The sequence below is a fragment of the Rhinoderma darwinii genome, chromosome 4 (genome assembly GCF_050947455.1).
Source record: "Rhinoderma darwinii isolate aRhiDar2 chromosome 4, aRhiDar2.hap1, whole genome shotgun sequence".
Classification (NCBI taxonomy): Eukaryota; Metazoa; Chordata; class Amphibia; order Anura; family Rhinodermatidae; genus Rhinoderma; species Rhinoderma darwinii.
Genome location: NC_134690.1, coordinates 352,943,057 through 352,958,075, shown reverse-complemented (window position 1 = coordinate 352,958,075; position 15,019 = coordinate 352,943,057). Strand labels below are relative to the sequence as shown.

General features: G+C 40.0%; 1 protein-coding gene across 4 annotated transcripts in view; it reads left to right on the top strand.

The window, feature by feature from the left end:
- The window catches only part of RALGAPA2 (Ral GTPase activating protein catalytic subunit alpha 2), a 283,670-nt gene that overhangs the window by 169,804 nt on the left and 98,847 nt on the right, over nucleotides 1–15,019 (top strand). For all 4 annotated transcript variants that reach the window (XM_075862975.1, XM_075862976.1, XM_075862974.1 and 1 more), the window contains one exon: nucleotides 7,031–7,189. In XM_075862975.1, the coding sequence (XP_075719090.1) occupies nucleotides 7,031–7,189 (159 nt within the window). The remainder of the gene's footprint in view (nucleotides 1–7,030; nucleotides 7,190–15,019) is intronic.

Sequence of the window (15,019 nt, the reverse complement as noted above, 5' to 3'; positions counted from 1 at the left end):
GAAACCCAAAGAACTATAGGGAATCGCTTTTTTTTTTTTTACCGTTCCACCCAACAAGGCCTTTTTTTCCCCAGTTTTTCAGTGCATTATATGGTACATCAAATGGTGCCGTGAAAAACGACAACTCGTATCGAGAAAAACCTGTCCTCATATGACTAAATAGATGAAAAAAATAATAAAGTTATGACTTTTGGAATGTGGGGAGGAAAAAGTGAAAATGAAAATCAGAAAAATGACTGCGGATAAAAGGGGTTAAAGTTTATATATTTTTGGTGGGAGGGCGGGATGTAACCATTTCTCCTTGGGCAAGTGTAACTGTATATTAGTTATATTGCAGTTGTGTAGCTAACCTATGTTTTGGGGTCTTTTTCCATCTGCAAAATGCATCTTTCCTCTTTCCAACTCTGCGGAGTAGAGGTTTTTCTTCTACTTCTGCTGCTCTTGCTCTTTTACAGCATGCAGTCCTGCAGATGCACCGCCTCTTACCTGTTTTCTGCTTACTGTATTCCTCTGGACAGACTTTTTGGGAGATATTTACTTCTTTTCATACTCTTCCCAGAAGTTATATCCCATATTGTGTGCGTGAAGTTGTATAAACAAGCTGTGCTCCACCTGCAGTCTGTGGTCTTCCAAATTAGTCCTTGGGGGTCTGTATTTTAACTGTGTAAGGTTGCAAAATTATATCTAAGGGCTTGTCCACACGTAACAAATTTGCTGTGGAAAATTCCCCGCAGCATTTACGCATCAACTAGCAGATAATCCTCTACGGAAAATCCGCACCATTTCATGCGTCTTTTACTGCGGAAAATAGTGTGGTTTTTGTCTGCGTTTTTTTTGGTTGGTTTTTTCAAGGGCTTTTTTTCCGGTAAGAAATGCTGCAGCGTTTCCACAGCAAATTACGCAGTAGATCAGAAAAATGTGGGTATGCCGTCCATTTTCCGCAGCGATTATTGACTAGCTGCGGAAATAAAATTATGCATGGCAGGTGAGTTTCTAGACTGAATTTTTCTGCAGCGTGTGGATGACATTTGTTAAATGTCACCCACTTCGCTGCTACGGTATTCCGCTGTGTATTTTCCTTTTGCAATTCCGGATGGAAAATACGAAGCAATTCCGTTACTTGTGGACAAGCCCTTATTCCTAAAGTCCTATATTATTTTTAATTAACGTTTACGGTTACAGAACCTATTTCCAATTTCTGTCTCCCTCTTCATAATATTTAGAGAGTCTCTCATGACTGGTATAGTGCCAAGGGACTGGCGCAGGGCAAATGTGGTGCCTATTTTCAAAAAGGGCTCTAGGTCTTCCCCGGGTAATTATAGACCAGTAAGCTTAACATCAATTGTGGGGAAAATGTTTGAGGGGCTATTGAGGGACTATATACAGGATTATGTGATAAAAAATAGTATTATAAGTGACAGCCAGCACGGTTTTACAAAGGACAGAAGCTGTCAAACCAACCTGATTTGTTTTTATGAAGAGGTGAGCAGAAGCCTAGACAGAGGGGCTGCTGTGGATATAGTTTTAGAAAGTATAGTTTGTAATTGGATTGAGAATTGGCTCAAGGACCGTATCCAGAGAGTTGTGGTCAATGATTCCTACTCTCAGTGGTCCCCGGTTAGAATTGGTGTACCCCAGGGTTCAGTGCTGAGGCCACTATTATTCAACTTATTTATTAATGATATAGAGGATGGGATTAATAGCAATATTTCTATTTTTGCAGATGACACCAAGCTATGCAATATAGTTCAGTCTATGGAAGATGTTTGTGAATTGCAGGCAGATTTAAACAAACTAAGTGTTTGGGCGTCCACTTGGCAAATGAAGTTTAATGTAGATAAATGTAAAGTTATGCACCTGGGTACCAACAACCTGCATGCATCATATGTCCTAGGGGGAGCTACACTGGGGGAGTCACTTATTGAGAAGGATCTGGGTGTACTTGTAAATCATAAACTAAATAACAGCATGCAGTGTCAATCAGCTGCTTCAAAGGCCAGCAAAATATTGTCGTGTGTCAAAAGAGGCATGGACTCGCGGGACAGGGATGTAATATTACCACTTTACAAAGCATTAGTGAGGCCTCATCTAGAATATGCAGTTCAGTTCTGGGCTCCAGTTCATAGAAAGGATGCCCTGGAGTTGGAAAAAATACAAAGAAGAGCAACGAAGCTAATAAGGGGCATGGAGAATTTAAGTTATGAGGAAAGATTGAAAGAATTAAACCTATTTAGCCTTGGGAAAAGACGACTAAGGGGGGACATGATTAACTTATATAAATATATGAATGGCACATAAAAAAAATAGGTGAAATCCTGTTCCATGTAAAACCCCCTCAAAATTCAAGGGGGCACTCCCTCCATCTGGAAAAAGAAAGGTTCAACCTGCAGAGGCGACAAGCCTTCTTTACTGTGAGAACTGTGAATCTATGGAATAGCCTACCGCAGGAGCTGGTCACAGCAGGGACAGTAGATGTTCCTAGAACAAAAAAATATTAGCTCCTATGTGTAGAAATCCCTTGGGTGAACTTGATGGACATGTGTCTTTTTCAACCGTACAAACTATGTAATCTGCAGTTTTGCTGAAAGTTTGGGCTCTTACTGACACCTTATCAGCGGCTTGTTAGAGCAACTTTGTACTGGAAATTAGTGTTTATCTATGCCAGTGGTTAGAGACGTCTTATATAGGCAGCAGACTATACCCAAGGCTCAGTTCACAATAGCGTTAGTATACATTTACCTCTCTTCTGTCAGAGGAAGAGCGGATCGAAAGATTAAACGGAAAGCGACCGTTCCGTTAGAATTACCATTGATTTCAATGGTAATTCTTTTGTTTCAGTTGCTTTCCATTTGTCTCTGTTCGCTAGCTTTCCATTTTTTTGAACGGAAGTAAAAGTGCCATCTGCACAACTTTTATTTCCGTTAAAAAAAACGGAGACCTAGAGAACGGAGACAAATGGAAAGCAACTGAAATAAAATAATTACCACGGAACCGTTGCTTTCCATTTCATCTTTCGATCCTCTCTTCCTCTGATGGAAGAGAGGGAAACTTAAACTTAAGGTAGTGTGAAAGAAGCCTAATCGTCATTTCAGTTATTCCAAAGTGGTGGGTGAATGTGTCTTTGTGAGGGGTCTAAGGGTCCATTCACACGTAATGTTCTGCGGATTTGCTGGGAAATGCTCATGGCACATTCGCCAAACATGTCCAATATGGGCCAACAGGTGCCAAAAAGTGTCCTTTTAAATTAGATGTCTTAAATGTAGTGTGAATAGAGCCCAATTTTCAGAGCTCATTCAAATTTAAGTAGTAGTAGTTGGTTGGTTGGTTAACTTGGTAAACAATATAAAAGAATAAGCCATTTCTGAAGAAATTATTAGTTGCGCTAACATGCACTGGTGAAATTTTGTACCTTTTTAAACGCCGTTATTCCGAATAGGTGCCTACTCCTAGGTTGATGATTTTTGGTTTTACTATCGTGTAGTGTACTTTTCTGCTGAATGCTATCTGAGATAAATGCATCATTTGACACTATATTTTATATTGAAGACTTGTCCATGTTCTTGTCCATATTTTGAATTAACGCCTACAGTACGGATTGGTATAGCATTTGATAATCTGCATTATTATCTGTCGCTGTTGCTTTTTGTTTTGTATGAATTAATAGATCACCTGCGGGAATGCCCTTCTAGCCTGTGTCAGAGCAGCAAGATTGGTCTTGTGTTATTCAGCTGGAAAGTGTCATGTTCAATGTGGATTGATGAGCTTTGATGAGGCCTTAGTTGAGGCACTTGCCGTTTTCTAAGCATCACACCACCCCGGTAGGAATCAAATGGATTATCTCTGTGGTGTAGAACTGCCTAGCTGAATCCAGCCATGCTCTTGACCACCTCCAAAGCGTGCCAGTTAAGCAGTATTGGATGCCTTCGTTTTGACAGGAAGATTCCCTACCGAAACATCCATGACTCAGATGATACCTTTTTCAGCTCGGAGATTTGTATTCATTAGCAATAAACATTCTTTATCAGGATGTCTCTCGGCTAGAATAAAAAATCAATCACGCTAACAGCTTCTTACGGTCTGTCTGTTATCCTAAGTAAATTGCAGCTAACAGCTCTGAAATGAGTTTTTTTTTTTCTCTTGTAAGAGAGGTAGGGTTTATTTGATAGTTGGCCGCATTTGCAATAGAACCTTTTCTCCATGCAGAGACCTTGATGTAGCCCCATCGTGAACTCTTGCTCCTTTGCTGTAGAAATTTGTTAGCTATTTCGAGATTAGATTTTTAGCAGCTAATCTCACTGCTGTAGGGGTTTGTAAAGTGGGGACAGGGCTGTGCTATTGGATTTGTCCAATTCATTTGACTTCAGGACTATAATTGCACTTATGTCTTACCAGCCTTTTATAGCCCGGGGCTGGCCGGCAGCAGAAAAACAAATTGGCAGTGATACAGTAAGAGTGAAAGGGAATGAAAGGAGCACATTATTAGTCTCCAGGCACCGCTGATCTGGCAGGAAGTTTCTCGGTTAATTTACAAATAAAACTTAGATTTTAGGATGGGCACACTGTCAGGAAAACAATGGGGTTGTCAGGCTCAAGATACTTTGTGAAAGCAGCAGCCGTGACTATTCGGGAGCAGAAATTCTTGAATCAAACAGACAAGTTCTCGCTGGAGCCAGCTGGCCATGTAATGCAATTAGTAGGGAAAAGAGGTCAGACCATTAGGTGTGTACCATGACCAGTGTCACTAGTGGCGTGCTGCCCGGCTGGCTGCCTATTGAAAAGACGAGAGGGGAGAGGAAAAAAAGGGGAATTAGATGGCCTTTTCAGCTACTGAATGAGTGTGGCACATGGACAGCCTCTTAAAGTATTATAGTGTTTTGCTTAGACTTGAAAAATGAGCGTTTGTTCAGAGGCTGACAGCGGACACAGACTGCTGCCGAGGACACCCAATTCAGACCAAATGAATAGGGCTGGCCTTACCGTAGACATGAATAACATGTGTGTTCTGGGGCTGACCTAACGTCCTCAGACATGACTGAACTAAACTTGCACTCTTATCCTCTGCACTGTTGTTTAATGTACAAATGAATGCCTTTATTCACAAAAGTATTATTTTTAGTGAAAGGCAAATGTCCAAGCGCCAAAAGAAAGAAAAATTATAAAGAAAAGTTACGTAAAGTTGTATTTTAAATGAGCAATCTTTGTTTTAGTGATAGAAAGCGAAGTCTATTTTTAAAGTTAATGCTGAACTTCAGGATCCCCGATATTGAGGTTCATTTGGCTTAGTATCTTCTTTTTCTCAATTTTGTTTTATTTTATTATTCCTTTTATTTTTGCAAAATAAATATGCAAAAATACCGTACCAGTCAATATATTTCACTTGTGGTTTAGTTAGTAGAGTATGATTATTCTATCCTTGTAATTTTTTTACTTACCATGGACTGACTTCTTGGTGAAACTATGCTGGAAAGGCAGAGATGCAGAATAAAGTTGTGAGAGCAGCAACTTAAGTCCCTGTTTTATAAAGTACTGGTGAATTTTCGATTACCTCAGAATCCAATAGCTGTGCCCTAAAGGAGTACAGCTAAAAGCACCCAATTAGATTGTTGTAAATATGTTCTGCAGAAGCCGAATTTTACCTGAACACACATACTACAAAGAAACTTTGTTTAGTCTGATTCTTTAGTCCTACACCCATCCTTCTATTTTTGCTTGATGGCTTCCCCTACTTGCTAACGAATGATCGGTAATGGACAGATTAAATTATGTACTAGTCCATCTCAATTAATTAGAATATCATCAAAAAGTTAATTTATTTTAGTAATTCAATTCAAAAAGAGAAATAGAACAAGAAAAAGTGTGACCCAGCGCTGAAGGGTGGTTTAAAAGGAATAAATGTTCCCAATTCTATTAGCAAACAAAAGAATAAAATGTAGACGCGGTAGCGAGGTGGTTTATAAAGTCAATTGCCTACACGTTTCAGACATGACTTGTGTCCTTAATCATGGCTTTATGGAGATGCCGATTTCATTTTCCAGCAGGACTTGGCACCTGCCCACACTGCCAAAAGTACCAATACTCTGTTTAATAACCACAGTATCACTGCGCCTGATTGGCCAGCAAACTCGCCTGACCTAAACCCCATAGAGAATCTATGGGGTATTGCCAAGAGGAAGATGAGATACCAGATCAAACAATGCAGACGAGCTGAAGGCCGCTATCAAAGCAACCTGGGCTTCCATAACACCTCAGCAGTGCCACAGGCTGATCGTCTCCATGCCACGCCGCATTAATGCAGTAATTCATGCAAAAGGAGCCCCAACCAAGTATTGAGTGCATATACTATACATGCGTTTCAGTAGGCCAACAAAAATAATTTTTGTTGGGCTTATATAATCTAATTTTCTGAGACAGTAAAGTTTGGGTTTTCATTAACGGTTAGCCATAATCCTCAACATTAAAATAAAAAAAATGCTGGAAATAGATCACTCTTTGTGTAATGAATCTATATAATATGGGAGTTTCACTTTTTGAATTGAATTACTGAAATTAATTACGTTTTTGATGATATTCTAATTCATTGAGAAGGACTAGTATGACTGCAGGATCAGACTACACAAGGTTTGTTTGTAGTCTGCTACCATGGAGACCTATAGGTCTACATGGAAGCTGGGGACACAAAACGTTAGAATATTTTTAGTCGACCATTTTTAACGTTGCTTCCTTATTCATTTTTGATGCATTGGAGCAATAGAAAAACATGGTTTAGTAGAAGGACCTCCCCCTTAAAGAGTCTCGAAAGTTGCCTTGCTTTGGATTACGGGTACTGTCCCACGTAGTGGTGGCCAAAGCCGCACGATTGTGTTTGGTATTGCCGGCACAATCGTGCAGATAGTGGCCTGGTGTACCTTAACACTAAGAGGTGCTAAGGAGTGTTCATTTCACATATATATATATTCTAAAATATATTTAGAAATACAGACCGTATTGCACCAAATTGAATCGTGTTTTAATAGTCATAATTATATTGCAGCTACGGCACCTCGGAAATGATGAAGTTCACATTGTTTGGTCTGAACATACCAGAAACTACCGACGGGGCATTATACCTACGGACTTTGGAGATGTTTTAATTATTATTTACCCAATGAAGAATCGGATGTATTTTATAGAAATAATGAAGAAACCAGAGGTAAGTTCCTTTTGGAATTGTGTATATTCATCAATTACTGAATAATACTCCTACTTTGATACTTTTGTTTTGTTTTTTAAGTTCTAGCCCTAAAGCTTCGTAAATGAGATTGAGCAGGAGAGATTTAAAATATGCTCTTTAGTGTACATTAAAAATTATATCTCAAAGAGGATCAACCATAGAAAATCCCCTTGAAGCTCCACCAACGTTTAAAAATAATAAACTTTGTCCTATTCTTTACCCGTTCTGGTTTTTACCGTCTGGAGCAATGATTTGTCATCCGTTCTGACATCACAAGACCACAGTGGGCATTTGCTGAGGCAGGATGATACTTCTCTGTAGAATTATGTTTTATAAACATGTTTGATCTGTTTTGGGGAAAGTGTTTCCTTGTGTCCTCCTTCGGGGGTTTTTTGTTTTTACTCTGTAGGAAAGCCCAGCAGACTGTGCGTTGCTATACAGTGAGCCATTGCATATAATCATATACTGCGCCGACGTGCGCCAGTCTATGGCTATTCAGTGGCATAGGTCGAAGCCGTCCATCGGTGATCTACGTTGGGGCATGCTCACGATGTATACCTCCGATATAAGTCTGTGACAAAGTGTGAACAGAATCTTACATCACTGCAGACATTACAGCTCCAGCGCCTGAGACTGCACCACTTTGAGATTTCTATTTTGGGTTTTTTCATTTACAGTGCGTGGATTTTATGCATCCATGTCCCCACATCTAAATACACATAACTGTCACTTTTAATGTCATGTGGGACCACCAGCTGTATTGTTGCAAATAATGACCATAGCTATGGCAGAAGTTGGACCAGATGCCCATTGGGTAGGGAAGCTTCTTGATAAGGAGAGGGGTCCCTTGTGCCCGGTAGTGGCAGAAAGTTATTGCCTTAACTTATCAGCTATAACGGAGTATCTGACTCTGCAGCTTCTGAACCTTGACTCTTTGGGGCTTTGTCTGTCACAAAGGTAGCACTTTTGCCAGGAGACTCTCTCTAGCTGTAACTCCCATTGCTACTCTGCTGGCTGACGGAAAAGAATAAGTGTTGTCTTACAAAGTATACATTCAAAAATATCATAATTAAGCAATATTTTGGTGTTATAACTATATTCACTATGAGCATCAACTGTTTACGGACTATGCATTTCCATTCGTGTTTTGGGTGAAGTAGATCCTTCCTATCAATCATTATACTTCTGCTCCCTATCCGAGAACATGTTCCTTGAATACGTCTAGCATCTTCGAGGAATTTGCCCTGCACTATCGGGAGAACCTTGTTCTGGACAACGCGGTTATAAACGGCTCAGAACATCATGCATTGATAGATGTTGTGAATGGAGATCTGTAAAGCTTTTGACTACAACAATGGCCACCTCCAAAAAAACAAACCACAAAGGTGTGTCTGCATAGACTTGTAGAAGTAATGGATACCTTTTTTAAATACAAGGCTTGCCAGCTTTTTACCCCCATCCACAGCTCAGAGGAATATTGGTTACGCCAGCAGATATAAAATAGTTCTCTGCATTCAGCTACTTGGGAAATATCCTGATCAAAGCCTAGTCTGAAGTGCTAGAAAGCACAGTCAAGGGCTCTGACTGCTGGATAAATAAGGGACTGAGAAATCTCAAATCCACAGTCATTAAAGTACTTTAACTTTCCGTTCAATATGATGTTGCAAATGTATTACAATTAGGTGTACAGAAGAGTTCTCGAATTAATCCATCTAGTGTAAGTCTGGTCTCCGGCATTAGTTTAGTAAGTATTAATAGGTCATAATATACTGGGTATACAGATTAAAAGTGTTTTTGTCGTTTCAGCAAATAAAGGTCATTTGTTATATAATGAAAAGTTCTAAAATGTTCCAATATCCGTTCCTCATTGTTTTCAAGATCTCTGCTTGCAGTCATTCAATAGGAGCCTTCGTTGCTTACTTCTAGTGGTTAAAAATCTGTCCTGGTGAACACACAGGGGTTGGCTCATTACATTAAAGAAATTGAATGGCTTTTGTTCCCCTCTAATACAGCAGCACACCTGTTTTCATCTTGTGTGTGGCATTGTGCTCATCCCCATTCACTTCAATGGAGCTTAGCTGGAATACCAATCACAACCTATGGACAGGTGTGGCGCTGTTCCTGACAGAAAGCAGCCCCAGTTTTCTAATCCTGTACCACCCCTTTAAGACAGAGCTCTGATCACTGTACTGTAAAGAGCTGAGAACCTGTGTCCATTACATGACCAGGACAGATTTTTATCTGCTGGAAATAAGCAAGAAAGGTTTCTATTGAATGACTGCAAGCAGAGATTTACATTTGATTCAGAAATTATATTGGAAAATGGTTTAACATTTCATTATACACAAAATAACATTTATTGGTTTATACCTGAATTCTAGACATAGCGAATGACCAGATGCGGGTAAAAAAAAAAAAAAATGTTTTTTTTTTTTCTTTTATGTTTGGTTTGAAATAATATCTCTATGCCTATAGTCCAGGCTTTATTCTGCGTTTTCTATCCGCACTGATGCATTTAGCGTTCATTCAAATGACTGTCCTCTTCAGTTTCTTCATTCCGGGGCTACTTCAGAAGATGTAAACAAGCAATGTTTATGCCTGGTATTCATGAAGGTGTACATGGCTTCACCCTATAGATTTATTTATTCCCTGCTGCTTTTCATGGGTGTGCTATTACATTAGGAGAGCATTGCACACATCATCTGCATTATTACACTGTCTATTGTTATGCTGACACACACATACACACACATACACACACACATACACACATACACACACACACACACACACTCCCATTTGTGTCTGCAGATGACAATGTGACAAGCAGTGCGCATTGATCTCCCTGAACAGAACCTGAGAGCAGAGCTGTCACTCAAACTGCAGTCCCAGCCACATTCAGCTGCTCACATTGTAAACTTTGTACGCTGACCAAGTATACACCGGTGCAGACTTTCTAATGATCGATGGCCACAGGAAAAAAATGCGACGCATTAATAAAGAGATGCACGCCTCCTAGTAAATTTGGTGTAATTTGCGCTGCTAGTGCACCACAAAGTGAAATCCACACCGCTATAATTTACCCCAATTTCTGGCATAAATTATAGTCAATTTGTTGGGTCGTAGGTGGCTCTGCGCCATTTCTTGCACTAGGCCAAGTGCAAGAGCGTTATTAAACGGGAAAAATTCATATTGCGCAAAAATAAAAATTCTAACTGGCGTAAAGTCGTTCATAAATAACCCCCACACAGTATTTTACATTATATGCACAGATGTCCTTTTATTTTATTGTTCCATTATAGATTTTTCATATCTATTATTCTCTTGGACAATAATTGTCTGGATTTAAATGGTTCTACAAAGTTTGTAAAACATTAAAAAAACAACATCTTTTCGGTTGGTGATCAGCTCGGACTTTCGCCTGACCCCAGACATGAGTAAGCGGACTTTTACTAAAACTAGTTGGCTACCCCTGATCTAGAAGATCACATTCTGACTGCCTCCTCCGGTGCTAGGGGGAGTTTAGGAGCTTACTACATACTGTGTGAATATTAATATAAACAGTATGCAGTAACCTCCCCCTAGTTGTGAGTATAGGCAGCCAGCATGCTATAGAGCTCCTTTGCACACCTGTTTTGTCTTTATGGTTCCAAATAGTCCCAGATTCCAAGTCATGTCGTGCTGCTGATGGCGGCATGTCCCAGATTCAACTGTATATACGTCTGTGATGCAGAGATGTGATCTCCCCTGTCTGCTTCGAGCCACACAGAGCACAGAACGTAGGAGACCCTCGGGGTATGTTCACACGTAGTGTTTTCAGACTTTTTTCGGGTCGTAAACGTCCAGAAAAACAGCTAAAAAATCGGAAGCAGAACGCCTCCAACATCTGCCCATTGATTTCAATGGGAAAAACGACGGGGCATTTTTTACGCGGCCGTTCTTCAAAACGGCCGCGTAAAAAAACAGCTGCGAAAAAGTGCATGTCACTTCAGCCGTTTTTGAAGACTATAGAAAAACAGCTCCAAAAATGGCCGTAAAAAAAACGTCTGAAAATCAGGCGCGGTTTTCCATTGAAAACAGCTCCGTATTTTCAGACGTTTTTGAGTTTGTGTGTGCGCATACCCTCAGTGTGATCTCCTCCATTCATTGTGGGAACGGTGCTAGGTGAGGGCCTTATTTTTTTAATTTTTTTTTAGGAGGCACAACCAGGCATTATACTGTGTGTGGGGGGGGGGGGTGACACACTATAGGAGCATTATACTGTGGGAAGCACTATGGGGCATGATACTGCTTGGGTGGCACTATGAAGGCAGGATACTGTATGGTGACCGAATGGGGGCATGATTCTAGGTAGTGGGTGCTACTGGGTCATATTTACTGCCTGGGGACACTGGGGGGCATAATACTGTGTGGGAGCACAAAGGGTACTGGGTGTGTATGAACAAGGATTGGGCGGGTGTAGAGGCGTGGCTTAACACAAGACTTGTCCCTCTTTAAAATACTTGAGAGTTAGGAAGTAATGATGTAGGCACAAAATGATAGGAGATATCAAGTCTATTTGCGAAGTTGATTTTATTTTTAATGCATTGGCGTAATAAAAAAAAGAAATTGTTTGCAAAGTTAAAGGGGTCGTCCAGTAGTTAAATGAAAATGTCAAATTTATGCCGTTACCACTCCCCTGCCGGTCCTTGTTTACATGCCAGTAATGGCCGCAGTGGTAATGCCCGTAAGTACATCACACGGCCGTTGCAGCCTGTTCGTTCAGTGGGGAATATAACCAATAAAGAATGTGTTTTTTATTGTATTTAAATTTACTGCTGTCATATTTTGATCTATTTATGGTTTTAACTATTGGATGACCCCTTTAACACAAGTGGATAATTATGGTAAAATTCTCTAAAACGAAGCCTATGAATCTGGTAGTAACTTCATAATTTGGATTGGATTGTAAAATACGATGTTGTTATTTGTTCAGACCATGGAAACCTGAAAACATTTGTGACTAGAATTGATGAAAAGAAAAAAGTTAAATCAAAATGAGTTTGTCTTGTAAATGTCCTTACAATAGCCATTGATCTGGTCTTCCTATAGACGCACACACCGCTAGGACACTTGAATTGTAATGGTTCTCCTATATTTAAAAAGAACACAAAGCCATTACAAAGCAATAAACTGTATCCAGACATTTCCAGGGCAAGTGCATCTGACCTTTTGTTCCCCAGCTACTGACCCCAGGGTGTATGGGAGACGCTTGTAAGGGAGATGTCTGCTATTTGGCCTCATTCCTGGTATTTAAATTGCATTCCCTAATCAAATGAAAAGGCTGTCCTGTCTATCAGGTTACAGAATCCATAGCAACATTTGGCCTTTATATAGCATAATGTTAGTCTGTTCTTTGCATTGACGTTAGGGCACCTGGAACACTATTGACTGGGTATTCATTTCTCCATTACACACAAGTGCTGATAAATGCCAGCCGAATACAAAAATTAGAATTAATTTTTTTTTGTTGGTCCTTTTTTAAATTTAGAATTCCAAGCTCTGCTTTTATCTTTCACTTAATTAAGCAATATAATTATCACAGACGTAATGCAGCCTTTGTTTTAACGCTGCAGAGAAAAAGACAATAGCAAGTCTGTTAGAATGAAAGCATTCCACGCGTCACAGATGTATGAGGGTATTCTAAACAATGAGGTGAAAAGCTGCCTGCCGACAAAGAATAGCACGCAGGCTCGCCACACTGCACATACCGCTAGGAGCCCATACATAGTACGGGCTCCCTGGGACACAGATGCCTCGTTGTATTGCAGCTAGTCATTGGAGATTAATTCTTAGCCATTTGGTACGATAATTTACCCATTCCCTAGTGTTTTAACTAATGTCATTGACTGTGGATCGTAGATCTTTGTACGCCAAGAACTTCGGCTAACCTCATCCATTGTGCCATTATATTATGCACAGTTTTGTTTTTGTTTTTCTATTGTATGGATTTTTTTTTTACATTTTTTATAGTAAAAACTTTTTCAATAGTTTTGAGAACAGAAAGAATTGTCTATGATAGGGATTAGTAATACCGTTTTAGACACTGATCAGTCTGAACACTCGTGATACCACCCATAACCAAAGTGCATCTACAGAATATGAGGACAATTTATTAAGACTGGCGCCAATCTTAATCTAAAGAGTTCTCGAGTTGATCTAAATTTATTAATAAGGGCACGCCTCTCAATAAATTAGGTGCATCACTGACCGTCTGAGCGCCATAAAGGGAAATCTACGGCAGTTGCGATCTGGCATAGATTTACGCAATAAATAATAAATTATAGTAAATTTGACGGTCCGCGGGTGGCCTGTTACGCTAAGCCCTTACACTTCATCTCATCTGCCCTTTAATCATAATTTTCATACTACAATGTTAGCAACAATGTAGATCATTACATAGGTCAAATAAATGTCCCCTCTCCCATGGATGCAGTTATTTTACCCAATTACTTATAGCGATTATTGCTACAGTCAGTATTTTTTGCTTGGTTTGTTGTAAAAAGTATTAACAGAAATCACTCTCTAAGGCCCCATGCACACAACCGTAAAAACTCCCGTAATTACGGGCCCATAGACTTCTATTGGCCACGGGTACCTCCCCGTCTGGCAGCTGGCAACCAACCAATGTTGACAATGAGTTGGTCCGGAGGAGATCACTGGTAGGTTTCTGTAACCACCATTCGTTTCACTATTAAGCAACTTCTTATGTATGGCCACATCTATACTGAAGCTGGGGAACCAAAACCCGGTGTCAAGACTGGGAGAATTCTCTGCTGCCAAACCCCTGCCATTGTGGCTGTTATCACATATATGTAAAAAACAGATGATATGAAATGGGACAATATTTTAACTCGGAGGGAGAGCACCTGAGCATTAGTTTGCAAAAGCTTTATAGATATCAGTGTATTAGGAAATGTTTGCTATGTACTATGTTGGCTTTGATTTATCTTATGTTTGATATTAATGGCTTTATCATGCGCCAGTCCTTAGGGACATTTCATAAAGTACAGCAGTGCCTAAGCACTTCAGTTGGATATCGGACTATAGTACAAGAATGGTGTTTAAATGGCCCGTCTTTTGTCACATAGCAAGTAGTATATGCTGGTTTGGTCATCATAGGGTCAGTTCACACAGCAGATTTATTCTGCTTTCCATTCATTTCAATGGGAGTTGGACACTTCTTTTCACGCTAGCTGATTTTTTTTCAGCTAGCGGGAAAAAGAAGTGTCCTCGATCTTTGTGCGGATTCCGCCCAAACCTCCCATTGATGTCAATGGAAGGAGGAAAATTCGCTGTGTGAACTTTACCTTAAAGAGCCCATACTCTTACCCTTAAATTGCCCAAAAATTCTACTGTAAAAAACTTATTAAAATGCCACTTGCTTTTTGTGTTTTGGTTGGTTTTTGTAATCAGATGTGGCTAGTGGGCAATGCTGTCAGATGTGTGTGTTTGGCGGCATAATTCGTATGGATGATTTGACCTGCAACTGATCGTTTGAAGTCATATTTCCATCTAAGGTGTATAGTGTTGTTTTAGAGCAGAACATAAAATACTGTCAAATTCAGTGTATTGTTGCTTGTAGTGATCAGAAGAGGCAGAAATATTGATGACGCGTTTGTTTGCAAACCAGGTGTTATGGAATCACCATTTGAGCAATTCCCAGGGTGGAAGTTTATGGGATTGCTAGGTGAGCAATTCCCCCAAGGCTGCTGGAGACTGTCAGGAATGAGCGTGCAAACAAATCCGCAACCCCAAATCCGTCACAAC